General features: G+C 42.3%; 1 protein-coding gene across 1 annotated transcript; it reads right to left on the bottom strand.

The window, feature by feature from the left end:
- Positions 1 to 2,909: 2,909 nt before the first annotated feature.
- On the bottom strand, positions 2,910 to 4,403 carry LOC144468050 (silk gland factor 1). The gene has a single exon (XM_078177186.1). It carries the CDS (start codon positions 4,401 to 4,403, stop codon positions 2,910 to 2,912), a length of 1,494 nt encoding a protein of 497 aa, XP_078033312.1.
- Between the last annotated feature and the right edge of the window lie 19,785 nt (positions 4,404 to 24,188).

Below are 24,188 nucleotides of genomic sequence, written 5' to 3'. Positions count from 1 at the left end.
CCCCTAAAATCAAATATTTTAGCTAGAAATGCATTTCAAAGGTGGATGTATCAAGTAAGAACTCCTGCTGCGACACAAATTGTTGGACTCGGAATATCTCAACCTCGAACTCGTTTTATCGCAGCTCCGAATCGACCACCAAATTACGATCGCCTTAAGAAAGCGATTAAACGGAGGAACGTCGTCCGAATCCCGATAATTAGCCCGGTCTTCGAACGTCCTATCACGATCAATGTACACCTCGAATTTCTTCTTTGAAATCCTGGCGGCTCTCCGACTTAGCAAATGGCGCCCCGGTTCCTCGGGGCGTTAACAATCCCGAAGACCGAGAAAAAATTCCGGCTGGAACGGGGATCGACGCTCTCGATACAGGTCAATCCTATTCAAACTCCATCAGCGGCTGAAATATCCAACTTCCGACACAATTCTTCCCTAATGAACCCATTCTCGCGACCCGAGAAGAGAAAGAAAGAGGCGTCCTGGTCGGAGACTCGAGAGAAAAAAGTGGAAGAAGATCACGTGTTCGCGTTTCGAAGTTCCCCGTCCTAGATCCGGCGACTTCCATCCCCGTCGGTGGATGGAAATCGCGAGGAGAAAACGACGAGATCGTTCGCGTCGAAACGAAACGAAACGAAACGAAATGAAACGAAACGAAACGAAAGGAAAGGAAAGGAAAGGAAACGAAACGGAACGAGAACCGAAACGAAAACGGGGACGGACTCCGCCGGGTTGAGTCCGCGGGCTACTCAGAATCGCCTCGTGCATCGTTGTCGCGTATCACAGAAAATCGACGCGCGTCGGGGAAATCGTCGCGACGCGCCGTGAGTCCGAGAAACCTGGAGAACGTCGTCGTCGGTCAATCGCACGCGTCTCCAGCCGACATTCCTCGTTCTCTCCCTTTAGATTCGCAATCGTATCTGCGCGCGACCGTGAGTCAGACACTTAACAGCGGCGCTCGATCGTGCCGATTACCTTTATTTTTTTCATGTTCGAACCGCGCCTCGCCTCGCGACACTATCAAGAGGCTACGCGGCGCCTATGTAACACGTCGCTCGAAGCGGCAGCCCTGAAAAGATCGCTCGGTCTTGCGTCACAGCCTCCGATTCCGAGGTGACTCTCCTCGCTCGCGATGTATCGTCGTCGCAAGAACCCGATCTTTTCACTAAATTACCGATAAGACAAATCATACAGCGTCGAATCTTCAATAACGTGCTCCTAAAATTTGCAATTCTTCGAATAATCGAGGTCATGATTTCGAGGGCTGTTCCAGCAGATTTTTAAACTAGCCGTTCGCTTCGACATCAAAGCTTCGACGTTCCGGAAAAAAATAGAAGAGCACGGAACGCTCGATTCGTGTACAATTCTTTCAATTCAAAGCAAGCGAAATGTGTAAATAAAGAATACTCGAGATTCAGACTACTCCAAATTTCAAGAAGCATTTTCCGAAACGCTACTGACACGCGTTCCCGACTCACGGCTGCGTCTCAGACGACAATATGTCGCCGCAAGTACATACTCCGCTAACCGGACAGTTGATGCTCACGCGTTCGCATAAACCAGGTGGACAATATTCATCGACAAATGCGTTTCAAAATGGATCTCGCGTGGCGGAGGTGCGCGAAGAACTCGAAATCTCGACAACTGTTCGCGACGGATCGAGTTTGGTTCCGGAAGTATCTGGCAACGTTACAATTCGCGACGAAATTACAAGACCAAGAAATTGAGACGATCGTCAACGCTCGATCGGTTTTCTGTATCGTTTCAAATAAGAATTTGTAAGTGCACATCCAACAATTTTCTAACAAGAATTTATAATTAACGATTTATTTATTTCTAGGAACATTCAGGTACTCAACGAACTTTACCCCAAAATCTAAAGGACACGGATGTCCATCGAAGATTCAAATTAATAATTATACAAAAATTCTGTACGAACTTGTGTTTGAAAAAATTTTCGAATATTGATGAGAAATAATATCAGCCGAGCAGGATTTTTTAAAAAAATGTTCCCGTACAATCATAGTATTTAATGTTCTTGAAAAACAACTCATCGATCGACAACATTCTTGTTACAGAAAGAACTTCTTCGGGACTTATATGAGAACAGTTCTTTAAAAAGTTCAACTAAGGCTTTTCCAAAGTGCTTTTGAAACCACGAATTGCGTAACAAATAAAAAGAGAAACACGGTAAATCTTTCGACTCCTGGATATTACAAATCCTTGATACCGTTGCGAGATACTTTCAGAAATCTCACCGGATCCGACTCGAGATATGATTTTTTGGTTCTCGCGCGTTCCCGCCGCATGCACGACGATGGACCAAAATTAATGACTACGAAACCGTGAACTCGCGTGAACATTCCGGTGGATCCATTACTATCGTACAATACTATACCTACGCGTACGCCTGGCTAGCGCCGCGACGCCCTGAGCAGCCAACGCAAATAACACGTCGATGCTCGGCCAACAAACTCGACACTCGCGAGACGTTCGCTGTGGTCTGCGTGCTCGTACCTCAACGGGGTCTGTGTTCATCGTCGTTCCCGGCTTCACACGATGTCCTCCTCTTCCTCGTCGTCCTCTTCGTCGTCGTCGTAATCGTCCTCGTTAATGTGACGACAGGACGACTCCGTGGGGTTCTCGTCGCAGCGACGCCGACGCCGTTGACCGACAACGGGTCTGACGGACGTCGGGGTGTCGTGCGCGACGGACGGCTGCGTGGTCGGTGGACAGGAGAGCAACGACGACGGCGAGGAGGCCGAGGACGAAGAAGACGACGGATGCTGGTGGTGCCGGTAATGGTGATGGTGAACAAGGTTGGCAGTAGTCGACGGTACGATGGTCGCGTTGGCGGCATAGGCCGCAGCAGCAGCGGCTCAGGCCAAGGCATAAGGGTGGGTAGCGTGGTGTCACAATCCCGGAGCGGCGCTGGCGACGGTGGGCGGTGGAGGCGCGCTACTGCTCGCCACGCTGGTCGCGTGATGGTAGAGCGGGCTCTGATAATACTCTTGATGATGATGGTTGGTCATGTTGTGCATGGGCCCGGCGGCGTTCGAGCCCGTGTGCATACCGTTGTGATGGTGATGACTGGGCGGCGCGGAGTGAGCATGCGGATGATGCGAGGAGCCGAAGTTCGCGTAGCTCTGGTGCAGTTGTTCGTACATCTTCATTTCGGGCGGCTTGGTATCCTGTGCGCCAGGTGACGTGCCAGCCGTGGCGCCTGGTAGTAACCTGGTGATGCTAAACGGATGGCTGGCGGCGGTGTACGGAGGTTCCTGTTTCAGGCTACCCGTCATCCCATGGTGCAGAGCGGAGGTGTCGGGAATCAGATGCGGATGAAGACTTCTGCTAACCATGGCGGTGAGCTCGTCGTGCGCTACGCCCAAGTCCGTCCCGAGAAGACCGCCCATGTCCGTCGTGTCGCTTTTCAGACCGCCGTGATGCTGGTGAAGACTCGCGGCGTGATGATGGTGGTGAGAGGACACCAACGAGTGCTGATCCTTGTCCTCTTGCTGCTGATTCCCGTGGTGCAGGGACGTCGGACCCCTGCCTGCCGCCGCCGCCACTCGGACCGGCGGGCTGCTGTGTTCCGCTGTCGTCACCGCGGTCGTGATACCGATATGATTTTGCTGATGCTGTTGGTGTTTGTTGCTCTGCCTCGTGAGCTCCTTCTTCTCGTCCTTAAACCTCTTCTGCCGGCGCAGATAGCAACCGTTCTCGAACATGTTCCCGCTCTCCGGATGCAAGGTCCAAAACGATCCTTTCCCGGGTTTGTCGGGCGTGCGGGGAACTTTGACGAAACAGTCGTTGAAACTGAGCGAGTGCCTAATGGAGTTCTGCCAACGTTGCTGGTTCTGTCGGTAGAATGGGAACAGGTCCATGATGAACTGATAGATTTCGGACAGCGTCAGCATCTTCGTCGGCGCGTTCTGGATCGCCATGGTGATCAGGCTAATGTAAGAGTATGGCGGTTTCGAGTGCGCGTAAGCTCTACGATAGGACTTGTCGGTTCTGGCACGTTGCAGAGTAGAATTCGGCGAGTCCGGCTCGGTCAGAGACAATGGGTCTCTACCGCTCACCGAGTTGCTGACTGGTGTCAAAGAACCGTACGTGACGGCGCCCATGCACGCTCCACTGCTGCCCATCGACGTCGCTCCGTACCCGCTCATGCTACCACCTCCCATCGAGGCCATCCCCATGGCCGAGCTCATGTTAAAGCTGCCGGCACCCTGCGGGCTGCAGCTCGGCCCGACCCCGACGCCCATCGACATACCCATCGGCATGCAGCCGACCGAGCTGTACGTCGGCGCCATGCTGCCCATATGGGACATCGCGGCGCTGGTCATCGCCCCGCCGAGGCTACCAGCGTCGCCGTACAGCTTCTGCGACTGGAGCATGGTCATAGAGCTCACCGGAGCCGGGATGGCAGACTGCTGTCTGCTCGTCAAACAAGAATCATGAAAGCCTCGGTACCACGGCTGCTGATAATGCGACGATCCCTTAATCTTCTCCTCTGTCGGCGCAATCCTATCACCGTACCCGGCACTGGTTTCTCACTGAATGTCTCTCTTACTCTCCCCCCTCTCTCTCTCTCTCTCTCTCTTTCTCTCTCTTTCTTCGTCTATCCCTCTCTCACTCACTCTCTATCTTTCTCTTTCACTCTCCTGTGTTCTCTTAGTCCTCTCCTCCTTTCTGTTTCGCACAGCTGAGACAAATCGGGCTGGAACTGTGTAAATTATCACTTCTCTCTCTGTTCGCGAAAACAACAATCAGCCCAAAAGTTTAATTCCACCAAACTTCACTGAATCAGTTATCGAATGTAGAACGTAACACCGTCCAGGTCTCCGAGAAAAAAACGCACAATACAGCATACACTAAGGATTATCCCTCCGAGCACTGAATTCTCCGGCGCGACGGCACGAGAACGTCACGTCTCGACCAGGTGAGAGAATTTCACTACCGATGGTCCGTCCCCGGTGGTGAAATCAACCGGCCACTCGATCGGATCAACGGTTGATCTCCGTTGGTTCAACAACGCGACGCGGCTAGACTACGAAGGCAGTGTACGCGGCGCTGATCGTAGCGCGGGTCTCTCGCTCGCCACGAGCTTGAACACACAAGAGCAGTTGTTTGAGCGGGGCCTGTTTGAGCCGCCTCACCTCCACTCTCCCTCATTCACCAGTCTGTCTCTCTGTGTGCCGTGTGGATGGAGGCCGGTTAGCGAGTGTACTCCGCTACTCTTGAGTCTCCCGATCTTGTTCAAACACGTCCCACTCCGTGGCCCGACGGCCACGCCCCTGTCGCGTCGCCGACCAACGAGCGGCCGGCTTCTCCCACCGCCGCCGATCGCCGACCAATCGACGGAGCGTGGCCGTGAGTTAGGTCTGGGGTTTCGGTACGCGTCCCCTTCGTATCGCGTGAATCGGTGGCGCGATAATGCCTCGCTGGATCGGGCTTTCCTCGCCGAGGGCGAACGCGCAGCTGCGAACCGAGCCGAACCGCGCCGAACCGCTTGCGCAATTCCGCCGGACGGCCGACAACGACGCCCGGCGACGACGACGACGACGACGTCCCGACGGCCGCGTCGCGTCGCGTCGCTTCGCGCTGCTCTCCCATGTCATGTCAACTGTCTGTCCGCCACGCGTTTGACACCTATCGCGCGTCACGCGTCCCGCGACCCCGACGCAACGCGTCGCGACGCGACTCAACGGTTTCTTCTCCGGTCCCGCACCACTTTCGCCACCGTAACCCGAGAGAGCCCCCGTCCGCCGCCCTCTTGTTCCTTCGACAACCTCCCTACTCGCTCGACCGCCCAGCCACCCTCCCGGCCTCCCACCACCCTCCCAGCCTCCTCCTCTTCCCCTGATCCCTCTGTGGACCCCTCCCCCCTCCCTCCCCCCTCCCCCCTCGCGCACAGCTTTTTCGCGGATCCTACAGTACGAGTTCGGTCGACGACGCGTTTTCGCCACGATTTTGACGCTCCCGCGGCCATCCCCGTGCGACGCGACGCCTCTCACACGACCGGCAAAGATGGTGGATCCATGGTGCGACGATCAAGACAACAGAGGTTCGTTCTTCTTGCTTGCCCGATGATATTCCTTTGTTCGTTTCTTTCCTCGGTTCTCCTCGGTTCTCCTCGGTTCCTGAAGACCGCTCTGGTCGTGGTCATGGGAACTTCTGGTTCGTTTTGTAAGTTTACATAGTTTTGTTCAAACGATCTTCGGGTCTTGGTAAAAGAGAAGATGTCTGCTTCAGTTCGCTTCGATGTTGATAAAAAAAATGCGGCAATAATGGCGTACGAATGGAATCAAATGCTTATTCCAGAATGACACTCGAATTCGAGTTTGTTTTGTAGCAATCCTGTTGTAAAGGAGTTAAATGATAATGCACAGATTTTTTTAATATCTATTTGCAAGACCGCAATTGTTGCGAAATACGAATTTTGTAACGTTTCCAGCGTACCGTCGGCAGAAACAGAACCATGGCGTCTTCTATCTCTGGAATGCACAGCGTTGTTTTTCCGTTAACGCTACTTTTTCGTCTTCTTTCATTGTTTCGTTAAATATTCGATAAAAATTTCAATTGTTCGATCCAAAAAGCTCCGAACGCCTGATTAAGTAAAAATCAGTCCTACCTTTAATGTGAATACGAAATTCAAACGATATAGGACTATCAGAACGAGTTCGATGGAAATTAGTAACAAATCTTACCGACTGCTTGCTCTGCGTGGTCGGCGATTCGATGATTTCAGAGAATCGATGAATATTGCACCATTTATAGGCGTATTTTAATACCACCTAATCATAAAATAATAAAAAATCGTCGATCATACAGTTTTGATTATACCCAACAAGTTGTAAGCATGCTCAAATGTTTCAAATTACGTTTTACATAATGTGCGTTACTCTCCCACCGTTCTCAAAAATTAATATAAGCTGTACAAGCCGAAGCGACAGCAAAAATGTTGATTCTGGCGGGACCTCGCGGGCCACAATCGAATCACCTAATTAATCCGCACTTTTCGTTCGATTTCGTTCAAATTAACCGTTTGTCGTGTCGAATAATTAACCATCCGGCACCCATGAATATTAAACAGCCGTAATAAAAAGAGATTGGATTTTCATGGGGATAATTAGGTTAGATTGATTCGATCAGGGACACCCGTTTCCTTGCCGACGCTCCGCGGCGTCCCGGTGTTTCTTCGGGTCGAGTCGTGGATTCTTTTCGCTCCGCAATGGCGGATCACTTGTCCGACGACCGGAAAACTTTTCACTGGTTTTTGTCGTGTACACATATGAAAGATTTTCGAATAACACAGAATTCTAATTCTTCGTTCGGAAATAGAGATTGCACTGTACTATACGACTTTGAAAATTTATTTCCCACGCGATATATTTACTCGACGAATTTCTTACAAATTACTTACTTCTTACTGTAATAGGTTTAATTATTGTCACTGTTCCACTAGAGCTTCGTTACATATATGTCAACAGTATCAAAGATTCATGGTATCAAAGTAGATATTTATTCCAGAAATTTTTAATATAATGCTTCAGACCTATCCATATGTGTCGGTCGCCTGCATAAAGATCAAAGAAATAGAAAATAATAACGTATCTGAAAAGTTGACATAAAAATTAGTAAAATGTGGGCGAAAACGACAAGGGTATGATGATGACATTACGTTAGTGGAATCGATTACTGTCGGCTGATCAATTGTTGTGCTTTTTGTTCTTTGTCCGGTATAATTAACTTGATATTTATCGAACGAAGCATATCGAATTTTTCTATTGAACAGTAAGCAAAATAAAAAAAGATTTAATGCATCTTATTCGATGAATGTAAAGTTAATTATACCCAAAACAAATGAAGGTCGCAGTAATTAGTCATCCGACAGTAATCGACTCATGTACCTTATGTATAAGTCAGTGGGTGAAAGCAATATAAGCAGGGATAAAGTATATAAAAATATTTGTTATTTGTATTGCGATACAAATGTGTGAAATTGAATTACCTAGGGTAGACAGTCGCCACAATTCATTCACGGTGCCGACGGAAAGGTCAGGAATGGATCAGTGCGCGATCAATACTAGAGTTCGTTGTCATGATTTGATTCGAATCACTTTCGATTAGTCGATCAGGAACGCTTTCAGTATTCCTATCAAGCTAAACTATTTGAAAAAGATAAATTTCTGACACGGTGTTTGACAATACAAATCTTTAATATCTGTATCTGTTTTTCTTCATTCAACATGTGATGCGATCATAAACTAAAATTTCAAAGTATTTTGACGAAATAAAAGTTGCAATTTTTCCTGTCAATACGAAATACTGTCGTGCCAGGAATGATAGAAGTTTCCAGACAGCGTCACTGCGATCTATCATGGCCGTCGCGCGCCGCCATGAACATTTCGTTAGCAGTAAAGATATCAATCCAAACGAAAAGTTAAAAAATTCGAAGTTTCTGTAAAACTAGTAAATCATGACAAATTTATTGTATTTGGTGGAAAAATCTGCAAATAAAACTACGAAAACTGTTAACTCGACCAAAGAAATCAAACGGCGTGAAGCTTTCGATGGCATTACCCCTTGCTATGTGATTTCTTTATAGTTTACAGCTGTCATAGTGTCCAAATGATCGTAAAAGAATTTGCTTTCATTGTTCATCCTCCAAATAAATAAATGAAATGTCTGTAATACATAACCTATACATTTCGATGATAGAACTCGTTAAAATCGGACAATTCAACATCGAATTGAGAAAAGACTCGATCAGTTTCAAATATTGTAGAAATTTTTATTCGTTTCGCAATCTTCGTCGCGATCTTTATCGCTCGAGGTGTTAAAAAAAGAGAAGAACCAATGTTTTATCACTGCTGCTTAAATATTTTCATAACTTTCATGTAACGATAGATAATGGATTATCTTATACTCGGCAAAACGACAAGAGCATTTGTTCTATCATTAATATCTTCGGCAAATATCGTTAACATTTCTATAATGTTTGTCGAAATTCTAATGCGGAAATGAAGCGAACATTTGCAATTTTCCAAGGGTGCGCGACTTTTATAAAAACTCGAAATTCCAATAAGATGTAATTCAATTTTCTACTCAAGCAGAATTCTTCATATTTCAATTCTTCAATTCTTCATATACTTTATTGTCCTCTGATAATTTTTAAGCTTCTAATAATAACAAACTTTTCAACAATGTAGACACGTGTACACATCTTTTCTTTATTTCAATCTCGGATGACGCGCGGGATTTTTAAAACTAAACTCCGCGACTGGTTCATTGACGAACTCAATTCTCGATAAAATATAGCGGCTAAAAATATATAGCGGCTAGTAGATCGATTAAATAAAATTCCGTGACTTCACGTTGCCGTTCCTCTTCGTAATCCAGGTAAAGGAGTAAAAGAGTAACCGTCGAGGGAATTACGCCGCGTGTGAATTGTATCCGTGACGGTTCCCCGCCGCGGAAAAATTAGTGATTCGCGATGAACGGCGTAACTATGGTTGCTCTTCAAGGAAGTGCCAAGTGCGGTCTAATGTGGTAAATTGCTCGGTCAGTTTAACTATTCGAGGGTACGTATCTGGGGGACCCTGAACAAAGCCGAGCGAAGAGATCCATTGAACGACACATCGAATTTGTTGAAACGTTTAACACTGTCGTGTGTAAATCGCTACGATGACCTATTTTATTCTTTGCCGAACGGGAACATCTCTTTTCAACGATTTAGTGCTGGCCAAATTGATTCTTCTAACACCGGAGCGAACGGTTTCACAGTAGCGACGCTAAACAGCAAAAAAATGTATTCGATGGCGAACTTTATGCACTAACGTGAAAATTAATTTAACAAATTCGATCGTTGAATTGAATTCAATTGAAAGCACCGAAGAACATCGATATATTTCAAGCGCATTACGGTGATTAAAGAAACTAATCAATTTTTATTTGGTTACTGCTTCTTGCGAATAGAAAATTACATATTTATACAATATATAGACATATGAAATTTAATTTTACGTAGGCTGCGAGCCGTTGATATTATTTTGGAATGGAACATTCTACGTCGCATAAGCACTATTTGTAATTCATATGCTTATAATAAATTTTCTGCAAAATTTTCGTAGGTTATTTATGAAATTTCTTGAACAGAATTTGTTGTTAAATAAGATTCGATTTTCTTCGTGGATGATTGTTATTAATTGAAAATAGCGTAATAAAGTATTGTCAACGAGTGTTATACAGACGTGCGCAACTTTTATTCGCACCACTTGGAGCACTATGTTAAATTTTTATTCAGAATAAGTGTAAAGAGATATGCTAATTCCGCCAAATGGCTCGTGTTTCGTAAATCGTTAAGTGGTAAATCGCGTGTCAAAATTAAACAAAGCTTTGGAATGAACGCGATCAAAGTGGTGCGGCGGCAGGTACTAACAAATTCGGATTGAACGCTGTTTGTGATAAACAGCTGGACACGTGCCTGCGTTAATAATTTTACAGGGTTCGAAGCCGCGATGTCCTTTATTTAACAATGAATTAAATATCGTTGTTAGTTCCCGATTAATTGTTGCTAGTTCTCCACGAATTATTGATCGCGCGAACGAATGTTTATGGAACGTCGAATTCATTTTACCAATAATCACAATTTACATTTCAAGGTAATTGTCACACTTGCAGTTCGACGATCCGTCATAGCATACACTATACCAAAGCAGTTTTCCAAAGCTACGTCCCGTACATATCTTCTTCCATAAAATGTAAAAAAAAATATATCGGGGCAAAGGCTGGTAGCTGTTCAACGAGGTGAAAGCAATTAAAATCGTGTCCCGATAAAAAATCGACCGGCTCGTTCGGCGGCGTTCCATTTTTTTTTTCTTTCGCTCGTAGGGCTCCAGCGAAATTATCATTATCGCACGTCCGCCGCAAAGTGCATTTTTAACTTTATTAATCCCGCCGACCCGCGGCTAATACGCTTCGCAAACACACTCGCGAAACACTTCTGCTGTTGGATTAAGAGCGGGTAATCTCGGAAACCCGCGTACCACCTTCCAAATTGCCGAATGATCCGGGGTTCTCCTCGCTCTTTTAATTAAAAGCCGGCCGCGGCTTGGAATTATTTCAAATTCGTCCGCCGAACGGCAAAAAACCGCGTTTGTTGATCGCACGCCGCTTTTTACGGGCCCGGTGTTCCACTAGCACAGTGGGGAAATATTCGCGAAAGGGGATTTTTCTTCCTACCGTGTTCCATAAATATTAATCTAGCTCTCAAAATTTCAAACCTTTGCGCGCAAGGATCATTCGGATTAGCAGCCGGCGTTGCCGCGTTCAGGATATTCGATTTAAAAATAACTTTACTTAATTGAAGCTTGAAACAGAAAACTGAGTTTTGTTGGAAAAATCTGTAGACGTTTTTTTCTTAATGTTTAAGCAACCGAGAGATTATTAAGAATTTACAATTAGTTGATATATATATATATATATATATGTATATATTTTTATCGTCGTGGAAACGTTACGATTCTTTCGTCGATTATATCGTTTGCGAGGGATACTCGGCGTTGAAACGCACTCGAAATCGATCGAAAGTGTTTCGTTTCCGATCGATGCACACGCCCGTTATCGTGAAATAACACTTATCAGTTGCAGTGGCGCCGAATTCCAGCAACCGAGGGGCACGACATTTTCCTCTACAAAATTTACTTGGCGATGTGTCCGTGCGAATCCAAATATTTTATTTATTGTTTCATTGAGACGAAAAATACTTCAATTGTCGTTGCAACTCGATTTTAGAAGTATAGTAAATCCTGTTTTTTTATTTCTAAACATTTAAGGCTCTTCACATCTTTTCATTTTTATGATTAGATTATTGGGCACTGAGGCTGTAATTGTTTAACTTTAATACACCCCTCTACCAAAACTTCATCCGTTGTCTAATATAAATATTGTACAATTCTTTTGTGTAACAATAATGTAATGTCACGTCTTTGTTTGGAATATAACCCTATGAATAAAACACAACTGATCAAACTAAAGTGTAAAACGTTTATTATTAACACATCCACAGTTAAGAGTACGAAAGTTTAATATTAATTTAATAAGAACTCTGATTTTTACTTGTTAGTGTAATTATACTTAACTCCAATATTTTCCTCGTCGGTTGTCATAACATTTCCAAATCGAAGATAGATATGGTCGTGAAAGAAGATTAAAAAATAGTATATTCATTTTACGAACGTCGGCAGTGTTTGAACTGTCGGAAATAGTAAAAATGATGTTATAAATCGTATCAAAGGAGTGCAACCGGTGTAAAACGAGCTCGAAAAGTGTGGACAATCTTCATCGAGCGCAGGCAACGGAGGTAGAGTCGATCGTGAACGAGGTCCGGCATTTTATCGATTGCCTATCCGTCGCCCCTTGTATCTTGTTCACTGACCCACGATTAAAAGCACTCCCCGATTCTGATAAACGGTCCCTGAATATCTACCAACGCGATTACACGGAATTTTTACGACTTATCTAACTAATTCTGCTTTTAGTCTAATCCTCGGGAACTACCTCTATCGAATACATTCGAAACTAACGCGCGAACAAAAGCGTTTCGACCCTTCGTCATTTGTCATTTTCTATTCGCGAAAATGTTGACTCCGAATCATTTCGGCTAAAAAGCATCTTAACGTTAACATTGATTTTCCTATTTCTCAATTTTCACACGTTTTCAATACGAAACTTAAATTTGTTAAGCGATGTCTACCGCATATTTAAATGTTTAATATAAATTTCTCCTAATGATTTGAAAACGAAACGATTATATTTACATATTCTCTTATCTAATTTTTCCTGACTAAAATTATATCACTATAATTATAATAAATTATTAGAGAATGAACAACGTAAAGAAAAGATGTTTAAGTAGTTCTTAAATTTTGCTCACAATAGTTGTTAGTTATGTTAATACTATCTTTTAGGTATAATACTAGCTTTTACTAGGTTTTTATTTTTTACTAGGTTTCTTTTTTCATTCTCTAAGTTGTTTAACATCCTTAAATCACCCTTCCATCGATATAGAAATTATTTCTTTTATACATGAAATAGAAAACAAGCTTTATAATTATTATAAGAGCAATTCGAATGGGTAACTGCTAATTTATCGGTTAAGGGTGCTACGAAAAATATTTTCAATAACCCCTCTTCAAATTACTTTTACGAATCTCGGACAGCGTTCCAGACAGCCTGCTTCTATTAACAGGCTTATAAAGGGATTCGTATAAAGGGATTAACCATTTTGAGTACTTTTATGAAGAAGAGAACAATTACAGCCTTACCCTCTCGTTCGCGGAGATTAATGTTATAGACAACCCCAAATATACGTGCGGTTAGAATAGGCAATAATTGATCATACCCTGTGGCAGTGGCCGAATTTATGACACTCGGTGGTTGAAATTTATTCAATAATTACGATTGCCTAACGGTTTTCTTCCACCATCATGTAACGTGCTACTCACAAAGCCCATTACTATGATTTGTTAATGTTATATCATTTCCTAAAATAATGCGATTAAAAATGTGTCGAATTAAAAAATATATCGACATCACTTTATTAATTTGTTCTATTACAAACGTGTCAACGTTTATACTTATGTAAGTATATTAATTGCGGATCCTACAATATCGAGCCTTCTTTCACCGATATTGAAATAAAAGCCGTCGAACCATAAAGATAAATTAATTTGATAAAGGGTTAAGTAAGAATATAAATAATTTAACTTTGTTCATTCCATAGATTTTCTTTGAGATTCAAGTGTAGAGATTCGGAAAGTGAATGCAACTCTTTGGGTCCCAGTAAAATCATAAAACGCAGAAACCACGTGCAATATTTTCACAGAAAATTAACAAGACACAGTTTTACTCTTTTCTTAGATTTGCTGTTCGGTTTCGGGAATTTTGCTTCTGAAATCGACAATGGAAAACTAGGGGTATCGAGAAGCGTCTTGATATTCGAGTTTCGGTCAACATGGTTGAAAAAGTGCCGCAAATCTCCGGAGAATCGGTGGCTATTTAGACGCCAGGCTACTTATTTTACCGTGGACGACCAGTAAATCTTGGTTTACAGTCATTTTAGCACCGCTTATTATCCACATCGGCCGTAAGAGTGGACTCCAACCCGGACCAGAGACCGTCGTTTGTTTCCATTCTTGCGGTTGCTCGATCGTAAACATCGCCGGATTATCTCTGCGGGACACGTTGTCCGCCCGCCATTGTTTCTTTCCTCATCGCCCTGCCGTTAAACACGTGCCCCCGGCTTTTCCTTTCGCTTTTTATTGCCATCAACCCCCGACATACGGCCATCGATGCCGCGCGCAACGAGCCGCGTCCCTTCTTACCAGGTTGGAACATTCGCCTGGGCGATGTTGCGTCTTTCCGAAACGATCGTTCATGGGTTTCTTAGGGTTGCGCAGGATTTAATCCTACTCTTACACACGAGAATGGGCGATGATCCTCAGACTAGATAATTTTGTGACAATAAAATAGGAGATCCAATTTTTACACAGTTCTATATTATAGTATTATTATTTATACAGTATTATTTCAGATACTTCATTAATTTTATTTCGCGAGTAATATATTGTTGCGCGTTCTCGACGTCCGTCGCGGCATCCCGTGTAATCTTTATTTTATTTACAATTAACAATAACTAATAACACATTAACTATATCTGGATCTATTATTATTTATATACGTCCTCTCGCTTCGACAGCTCGAGAGAGTCTCCCGACTGACTGTCGATTCAACGATTCCGTGACAACCCCGAACTTCTTCTATTTCCTTAGGGGGTTGTTCACTATGAAGTATTTCTTCATTACGGCGACTCCACATGATCAACCGCCGTAACAATATATATAAGGAAGGTAGCAACATTAACCCTTAATACCCAGAAAATATTTCTGACATAACCACCAGCAACATTGAGCTTTCAATTTTTCTACACATAGTCGCACTAAAATATATATCATTATACAACTCTCTCGAATTGTTCCTCAGCTTGTAAACAGAAATGGACAATTTTGGAAATGAAGATGCGACCATTCGAGCATCGGGGCTCGTCTTTACAATCGTCGATTATCAATAAACATAAAATCGGGATTGTGAAGAAAGCGTAGATCGTATCAACAAAATTACAGTGTAATCTTTACATTGCGAAGTGTAAATCCAAATTTTCATGGCTTCGATATACAAGGTTTGTTCTCACGACCCCAGAAACATCCCCTTAAGCTCGAGGCTCAGCGATGGTTAGAATTACAGAGGAAAAAGGATGAAATAACGCGGGCGTCGCATCGACCGTGACGAGTCGACGAATCGAAGGCATACAACTCTCGATGATTCGAGCGTTTAGAGTCGGCTAATACTTTACTCGAGAGATTCGTAAACACACACATAGAGGGACAGAGAGTGAGTGAGTGAGAGAAAGAGAGAGAGAGAGAGAGAGAGAAAGAGAGAGAGAGAGGGATTCGTTCACGAACCGGCGCGGTATCGGCGTCGGCGACGGCGCGTTACAACGTTAGATCCCGAGCAGCCACCTGTACGCCCGGGTCTTTATCGAGCTACCAATTGTTTGCGGAATGAAAATATTGTCCCTGTAAACAAGTGGCTACATTGTGCCAAGCGATCGCAGCCGCGCTAGCTCGCTCGCACGCTCGACTCGCTCGCTTGCGCGCGCGTGCACGCCGCGCGTTCTTCGTTACAACAAATCACTCCTCCCTCCTCGATCGGTGGGCACAAGTGCGCAATCGAGCGATGTTTGTTTCGATTAGTACCCGATCCTTAATCTACGATTAAACAACGATTTGCTATTTAACCTAGATTACACGTATCGCGGCCGCAATCGATCCTACACGAATCTCTGATCGCCCCTGGTCATCTTTAATTCGCCTTTATTCTTGTCACTTATCGTTGAAAGATGGCAATCACCTGTGCAGAATAATCACGTAGACGTGTAGGCCTGATCGCGATGCGACTGTTATCCATCCCCGTGAACAACCAGTTTCTTGTTAAATGTCTTCGATTAGATAGGACTCTCTCTCTCTCTCAATCTCATGATGGTAGTAGATCATTGTTCGATTACTATCACCGAATTATTTGTCCTGCAAGTGGTATCTGTTGTTTGCTTGTGCAAACTATGTGCCACTTAAAAACTGCGAGATTGGATTAATATTTGAGCTGTTAATTATTTTGAGACAATTACTTTTACATTGCAGTGGATTAAGGGTTAAACGCGTTTTCTTTTGTGTTCCTTTTCATTAAACATTCTTCAATGGTGACCACCATTAACCGCATATCTATTATTTATTAAAATTGAATATAAAAGATAGAGGTCAAATATAGTTACACGCATCACATATAATTAAATTACGATACGGTCATATACCTGTATAGTGGAATTATAGTTGAACACAGCCCACACTGTAGGAAAATTTTAGTAATTTGTGCTTATACCTTATGTCAAGTAAATTGAATCTATTATTTAATCAATTATTTATGTATTAATAAAGTGTGAAAAAGAGACAAAGTGTAAAGAGACAAATTCTTAAGTTTTAAGTTGATCAAAAAATTTCGAAATTTCAGTCAAAATTTCTCGTACCGTTGTGGCGTGACCAAACGACAACAAACTATACTTTCTCCGGGTGGAGCTCGCCGGGCAAAGAATGTTTGACGCTGTTCAACGTACCGAAAGCCGCAGAGTCAAGAGGCCACGGCTCGATAAAAGTGTTTTGTCATTTTTATAAGGAGACGAGTTACCAACCAGGTGACACGAGGACAGACGAACGGACGCTGGCGTGAAGGTTCTGAAGGGTGTCTACCTGATTCACCTGGGTGGTCCACTCCTGCTTTTCCTACTATTAACACCGCTGATAAGTTCTCGGGACAAGAGCCGACCACCGGACCACGGAAATCCGATCCTGGGCGTTTGTTGAAGAGTCTTCGATCCTTTGGGAACGACGAACATTTATTATCGTATCTTAACAATTTTTATTATTTATATCTTAAGAACTTTTGTTGCTGTGTCTTAAGAATTTTTATTATCGTATTTTAGTATCTTGCATTCTAATATGAAGAATATTTTCCTTACAGAACTATGAGCATAGAGTAATATACGCGAAATATATTTTAACTACATATCGTTGTAAATAATGAAGATGAAAATTCGATAACTGTACAGAAGATGAAGCGAGGATGAACTAATGACTACAAACGTGGTATCTAATGAATTACAAATAACGCCTACTACCTATCAGATCACAATGCATAAGCTTCTTCAGCATTGAATTATCTCGATACGACGTGTAAATATAATTTGTTGATCTGTAATCTTAAGCACCTACATGTTTGTATTCTGCTTACATAACATATTAGTAGACTGCAAATCTTATGCAAAATACGAATCTTCTGAGCTAGAGAAACAAATGTGGAATGAAAATGTATTTCATTTATTAATAGAGTTTTCAAAAATAAAATATACGAATACATTATAATATATTATATAGCATTATTATTATCATATCATTATTATATAATAAAATTGCTGTTGATCAGCGTATACTATTCGTCAAGTCTGGGAGTCCTTTTAAGAAGAAAAGTGATATTTTCCATGGAAAAGCAGAGAATGTTACACTAGGATCTCGGTGCCGCTGATTTTTGAGCCTGGTCCAGGGACTAGCTTGTCTCCCGAAATCCGCGTTAAGTGTCGGACCGCCCTAGAAAAATATCTGGCCGGGGCACACAGCAACCTAAATACCTGTCACGCGATTACCGGCGTCGGCTTGTCCCACGACAAGAACGCTTGGTGCCAAGGGGTTTGTTGTTTCAAGGCTTTACGAACAACAAGCCGCGCCCCTCCGTCGAGAAGTCAATGTTTCGTGAGTGGCTGCCCCGGAAAATCAGGTGCATCCGCGGTCGGGTCACGTCCGAAAAACACCGGCCGCCCCCGGTAGGTACGCGACCGGACTCACGAAAAAATCACGCGAACGGAACGCGACCGTCTCCCGTGATGCGGCATAAATTTTCAAAATTCCATGACGACGCGAGCACAACCCTTGCCGTCTGGGCGGAGAATTCTGGGCGTTGCGACGCGACGTCTGCATTAAAAGGCAGAATAATTTGTACATCTATTCGCGATTCTGTTAGGTTGCTGAATATGAAACGTCGGACTCTGTTTATTCGTCGAAGTTCCTTCTGCTTTTGTTCGTTCAAGTTTCTATCGGTTTTCTTACTCCGTCTCGTTCTTCGTACAATTTCTTGAACGTTATCGCAAAATCTTGTTTATTGCACGAAATCATCGCGTCCATTGCATCCCCTGATTTATTAGGTCGTTCGGAAAGTCGTTTCGTTTTTTTCTTAGTGGAAATGAAACACAATAGATTACTAAACAAAAACTATTGCAAAGAATCGAACAAAATTTGTAGCAAACAAGATTTACTATATCAGTTGTCCAAATATATAATGATTATGCAGCTTAAGCGTGAAGTTGGCTGTGAAAAAATTAAGTCTTTTCTTGGGAAAAACGAAATTACTTTCCGAACAACCCAATATATCAACATTACCAGCTCATCCTCCCAATTAAATATCACACGTTAATATTACATATCCTGTGATGACAATTGCGAAAAATTTAGCTCTGGTCGATCCTTTCTCTGCTGATTTAACAGTATCGCGTTAGGAATATCTCTTAGACGGTCTCCAAACGCTTCGTCCCCGTATTCTTGAAAAAATAAATTGACCTAGAAAAATACAGAAGATACCTGGAGCAGGGAAACCACCCCCCGGGAGAAGATCCTATTTGTCGCTGCGTTGGCATGATTGGCAAATCCCGTATCTCGGATGCGGCAACTAACAACGAGGCCAACGTCCTGCGAACGACGACAGCGTCGACGAAGGTGCCTGCGCGCTCCTGACAAATCTTATCCCTTTGACTTTGTAAATCGTTGTCACAACATTCACGCGACGGAAGAATGGTCACGGGAACCTGTGAGCCGCATTAAATACCGGCATAATCGGGGCAAAACCAATTTCCCTGACATGGGAAAACCCCGCGGCTCCGTAGACTTTTCATATTTTCGAGTTAGTTCACTTCTCTGATCTTCTTTGCCGTTCGGACTCGGGATTTCGTTTGACCCTCGCAAGCCTGCGTATGTTGAAACAATAGTAGGGGAAAGCCGTACAGTGCCGAACACTCCAAGTTTCGTTGTTATATTTTCAGTTAGGAAGAACAAAATTTACATTGAAATAAAAGTGATTCCTAGTTTAAATAGTACCTGTTGAAAGGAGAAAAAATGTTTATGGAAAATTTAGTAATACAAATTTACAAAAATGCAAAAGTTATCGTCTGGTATCCTACAGATAACAAAGGAAATAGAATCATAGAGTAATAACTAAACTAATAAAACTTCGAAATTATTTTAAAATTAGAAAACAAATAAGAATTTTCGTTGATATCGTGTTACGTTTTCAACAAATCTGACTATTGTATTTATTAACGAGACATAGTAAAAGATACCAGAATTGAAAAAATATTTTGCCCGATAAATTCTACTAAATATTTAGAACAACCTCCGATGAAGGGTTAAGACAAGAAATTAATTTTTACGACCTAATGCGAGCCGACGAAGGCTGCAGAAAACTGCGCAAGATGGCGGCGCGGGGCCGGGTATACATCTGCATAAGTGGATGCAGGATGAGATCGAAATTGAGTCACTTAAAAAACGATACACCGCGTGTGCTTTATCGTCCTCGACGCGGCGCAGACGGAGCCCTCGAAGGAGTCACGTGCTGTGCGTGCCTCGCCAGTCTTTTCCCAGATTTGCAGCGCCCCGAATCGCGTCCGTCGGCCTATCTCGAGCCCCGGCGGACTTCACCCTCGGATCCAATCCGCATCAAAAATAATAGACTCGTCTCGCACGTTCTCGAAGATCAATGGGATCCGTGATCCACGATATAGAGAAGTGGGAACCTTTATCTCTCCGAACCTTCGTACGGTTCCCCTCACCCAGGTCGAGACGAACAGATACCATAGGAGACGATCTACAACGCTGCTAATTATTATGCACCACGTAAATTGGTCTATTAGATATTAGGAAAATTTGTGACGATTTTCGAAACTTTTCGGGGACGAATCGAGTCGCTTTCGGTGAACACCATGAGTGAGTTCGAACTCTAAATGACTCAATACTGTACAATGACTCAATGCAATAACATGTACACTGGGCGAAAAAGGGATAGCTATATTAAAATTAACATGATTTTTACTAGTCCAACAACAAAACCAAAGTTTCGTATTTATACGAACTGGCAAAATAGCTGTCCAAACAATTTTTTTCTATTATTTTCAAGGCGTAAAAACAACCTAAAACTAAACACGTGAAACAAAATTTTGTTCCTTCGTAAAAACCTCAATGTTTTAGTATTTACTTACAAGCAGACAAATTAAGAATTTTGTGGGGTCGGTGGCAAACCCCTGGGAGTTAATTTAACTAAAGGATGTCCGAATATTTTAGCGAGTGATCGAAAAGAAAACTTTTAGTAGAAGAATTTAGATTTCGCCTACTATACGAGTTTACGACTCACAGTCCAAATGGAAGTGCTGGTTTTGTAATATTTCTGGATAAAGGACGTATTTTGCTAGGCGTTTAATAATAGCAGGAGGAGCGACATCGTGAGCAGGGAAAGCAGGAATCCGAATAACCGGTGAGAACATGTTCGATTTCTCCTGAAGAAAGTGATGACGAACTCGAGGGAGAAAAATTCCGTTCATGTGACTGACACGCTCGCTGCGACCCGTACTCTGACATTAAACAAGATATCCGTCCTTGTTTGCGCGACGCGGCAGGATCCAAATTCCTAGACAATCGGTGGATAGTACAGGACAATGTTCGTTGACTAATCATCCACTCGGTAAACAAGACCATAAAAGATCGCACTGCAGGTTACGCGTTACCAGCAAACCTCTGGCCCTTTGAGTCACTAATGATTTACGACCTGGCACCGACCATCCAGATAGACCTATTTTTCACGTTTATTTTGCGCAAAGATGTGGATGATTCACGACGAATTCGATGGGTAATTCGACGAAGCGAGAAACGTCCAAAGTTTAACATTGTTTACTCTCAATACGGAATTGTTATCGAGGCTCCTGAGTCAGTGACACGTGATTTTTGTTTGGACGTCGCTCTTCCGCCAGCGTATCGCCATTTTGGAGCAATATAACTCGGAAACTATCTTTGGCTCCTCAACAATTTTGACGCAGTAATTACAATAACAATGCCTTTTTTTTATCTTCTCAACGTGACATTATATGCTTCTAGTAGAACTTTTGTTCTTCTCACGATTATTGTAATAAAAAGTGATATTAGAAAACGCGTATGTTTCCCTTTCCCTTGTCTCTAAACTGCGGATCTTTATATAAATTAAAAATTTAGATAAGTTTAAAATAATGTAACAACATTGACAAATTCTTCTTATGCCTTCGCAATCGTATATTATAGTTACTCATTTTTGTCATAAAACACTATCGAGGTAGAACATCCCCTTATCGCAATTTGCGGTGATCAAAATTAAAACTTGGTGTCTTTTTACTTTTATAAACAAAAAAATGGCAATTCCATTCGCGTGCTATGCACAATGCTTACCGAATTCGATATGTTTGCTGCTCGCGGTAGTTAAACTGTTTGATATTTACAAAGAAATATTCCAACAAGAACCAGTTTAAGAATAACTGGCAAACAAGCTACACGAATTGTAATTTCAGTATGCGACCCAAGGATGCCAGCTTATCTATTGAAAGTGTGCGATTCACGGAGTCAAAGATTTCGTGAAAATCGGTAAATATCGTAAAATCGTTCCTAAAATAGAAAGGTACGTATACCTTGAGTTTTTCACCATGAATCACCACCCTTCCATGAAATCATACTGTTTTTCGCGCACAGTAAGATTGTGTGAACGATACAATTTCTGGGTGACGAGTCCCTCGAAACTTGTCTAATGGTGCATGCAGCTCGTGATTGTCGATGTTTGATTCGTCGTTCGTTTTAAGATTACAACCACGATGGACGACGAGATACGGCGAAGCTGGTAATATTTATCGACGCCTCGCGGAAAGACGAGGGAAACAAATGTCCGGCTGTGTTTCGCGCGCGTGCGAGCTTGTTCTCGAGGCCATCGTTCCCGGCGTTTACCGGTTAAAGAGTTTGTACAAATGATTCGAAAGGATCTTGGTCGCGGAATGATTCGAAGCCTGCCAGACGTCGCGAGCAATTGTGCTTTATTGATCCTGCAAGCAAGTCGATTATTACTTGCAAATATTTGTCTATTTGCCCCGCCGACAAACAAGCGGTGCAAGCCGAGCCGCAGCGGTGCCTGATCGACGAGCTTTACTTACGCCTTCAGCTGTTTGTTTCGGAAGCTGTTTATTTCATCGCCTCCTTCCGCTTTATTCGACACTCGCAATCTGCTTGCGGACGAGAACTTGAAAAACGGAGGTGAACGCGGTTAATCCGACACGGAATGCTCGACAAAACCGTTGTACCGTAGTAATAAGAATAATGGGCTTACCGTTTATGATCTCGTTGCCCTTTAACTTTCGTAATTGAATAGAAACCTTGAATAAGGGTCTATGATTCGCAGAATGGGTCGCCACATTTTGCCATCTAGATTTACGTTATTATTATTACTAGATAAAAACAAGTGGTTTCGAGAGGGATATATTCGGATGATTTTCCGCTACCTGTAATAATAATAAAGTAAATCTAAATGACAATATGTGGGGTAAAAACAACGCGCTGTATTTAAAATATTGCAACGGAAACACTTATTGAGATCTCCATTCAATTTACGATATTGTTAGAATTCTATATTTTTCACCATAAAATGACACAGTCCTGTCACGTGTAATAAAAATACTATATTAAAGTGATTCTTATCGACTATACGACTCTTATCGTAAAAATATTCCAGAACGCTTACAATGTATAAAAGATAATAATCTGTGCAAAATATAAACATGAAAATGAGCATTCTTTGAATATCTTTGAAATTATTGCTTAAATTAAGAAATGCGTAAAGAGGAAACGCCCCTCTAGAATTTTCAAAAAATGTAAATTTTGCGGTCTTATAAAAAGGGTACAATAGGTTTTATAGTGGGTCGTAAGTTTTAGATGATTGTCCAGGTATTGTGGATAAATCCCTTGCAACCTGTTTCGGGCTTCCTTTATATGTGTATTAGTTATGTATGTTGCCGCTATCAGACGTTGTAGTAAAGGCTTAACTGTCATCAAAAACACAAAGCAACGAAATGAGAAAAAGACCAACTGTATTGTCTAGAAATTGTAGACTAGAGATAACTAAAATATTTGTTTGTAATAATCCTACGTAAAACTTGAAATGCTTATAAGAAAAACTATATTTTGTAAACTGATTTTGTAAATGAACATTATATTAACTCTGCTGACATAATTCAAACAAATCTTAATCGATTGTAAATAAAATTTGTACCATAACGTAATGACATAGGGATTTTTAACTACTGTGTAAACCCTTCTTTGTTATAAACAATTTTTCACATGATTTTTTATCAAAAATACAAAATGAGTTTTTTATCGCGCACCGTTCTCACAAAAAATGATATCTTTTAATTTCTTTGCGTAGTTTCCGAGATAATATTACATACAATTAAAGTTCTTTGTGTTTTTGTTATAGGTCAATGAACGGAGGAAAAGAAGCATTTCCGACCGCAGAGTACTACTCGTTAGGAGGTGTCTCTTTCGCTATGCTCTGCTTCCACCGCCGTTTTGTAAAAAAATTAAATAAAAAAGTATAACTATTCTTCAAAACGTGTATTATAAAAACCTTCAATCAGATTTTGTATTTCACGTACTGTATTGTCAAATACAACTTGTTGACCTAAACAGATATCATATTTTAAATCATATTAATTTATTCGAATATCGAACGATTTTCGGAAAAAAAGACAGAAAAGCCAGGAAAAGTATTAATTATTTCATCCCATTTCCAAAAAGTAAAATAGATTTTAATTCGTAAAACTGTCTAATGATTAAAAGAAACCCTTTACCTTCGTTGTTTCCTATGAAATAATATATGAAAATGTAAACTGTCATAAAGATCCGCAATTCGTT

This window comes from Augochlora pura, chromosome 1 (assembly GCF_028453695.1).
Source record: "Augochlora pura isolate Apur16 chromosome 1, APUR_v2.2.1, whole genome shotgun sequence".
Classification (NCBI taxonomy): domain Eukaryota; kingdom Metazoa; phylum Arthropoda; class Insecta; order Hymenoptera; family Halictidae; genus Augochlora; species Augochlora pura.
Note: the sequence above shows the minus strand (reverse complement) of the source record. Positions and strands in the feature narration are given on the sequence as shown.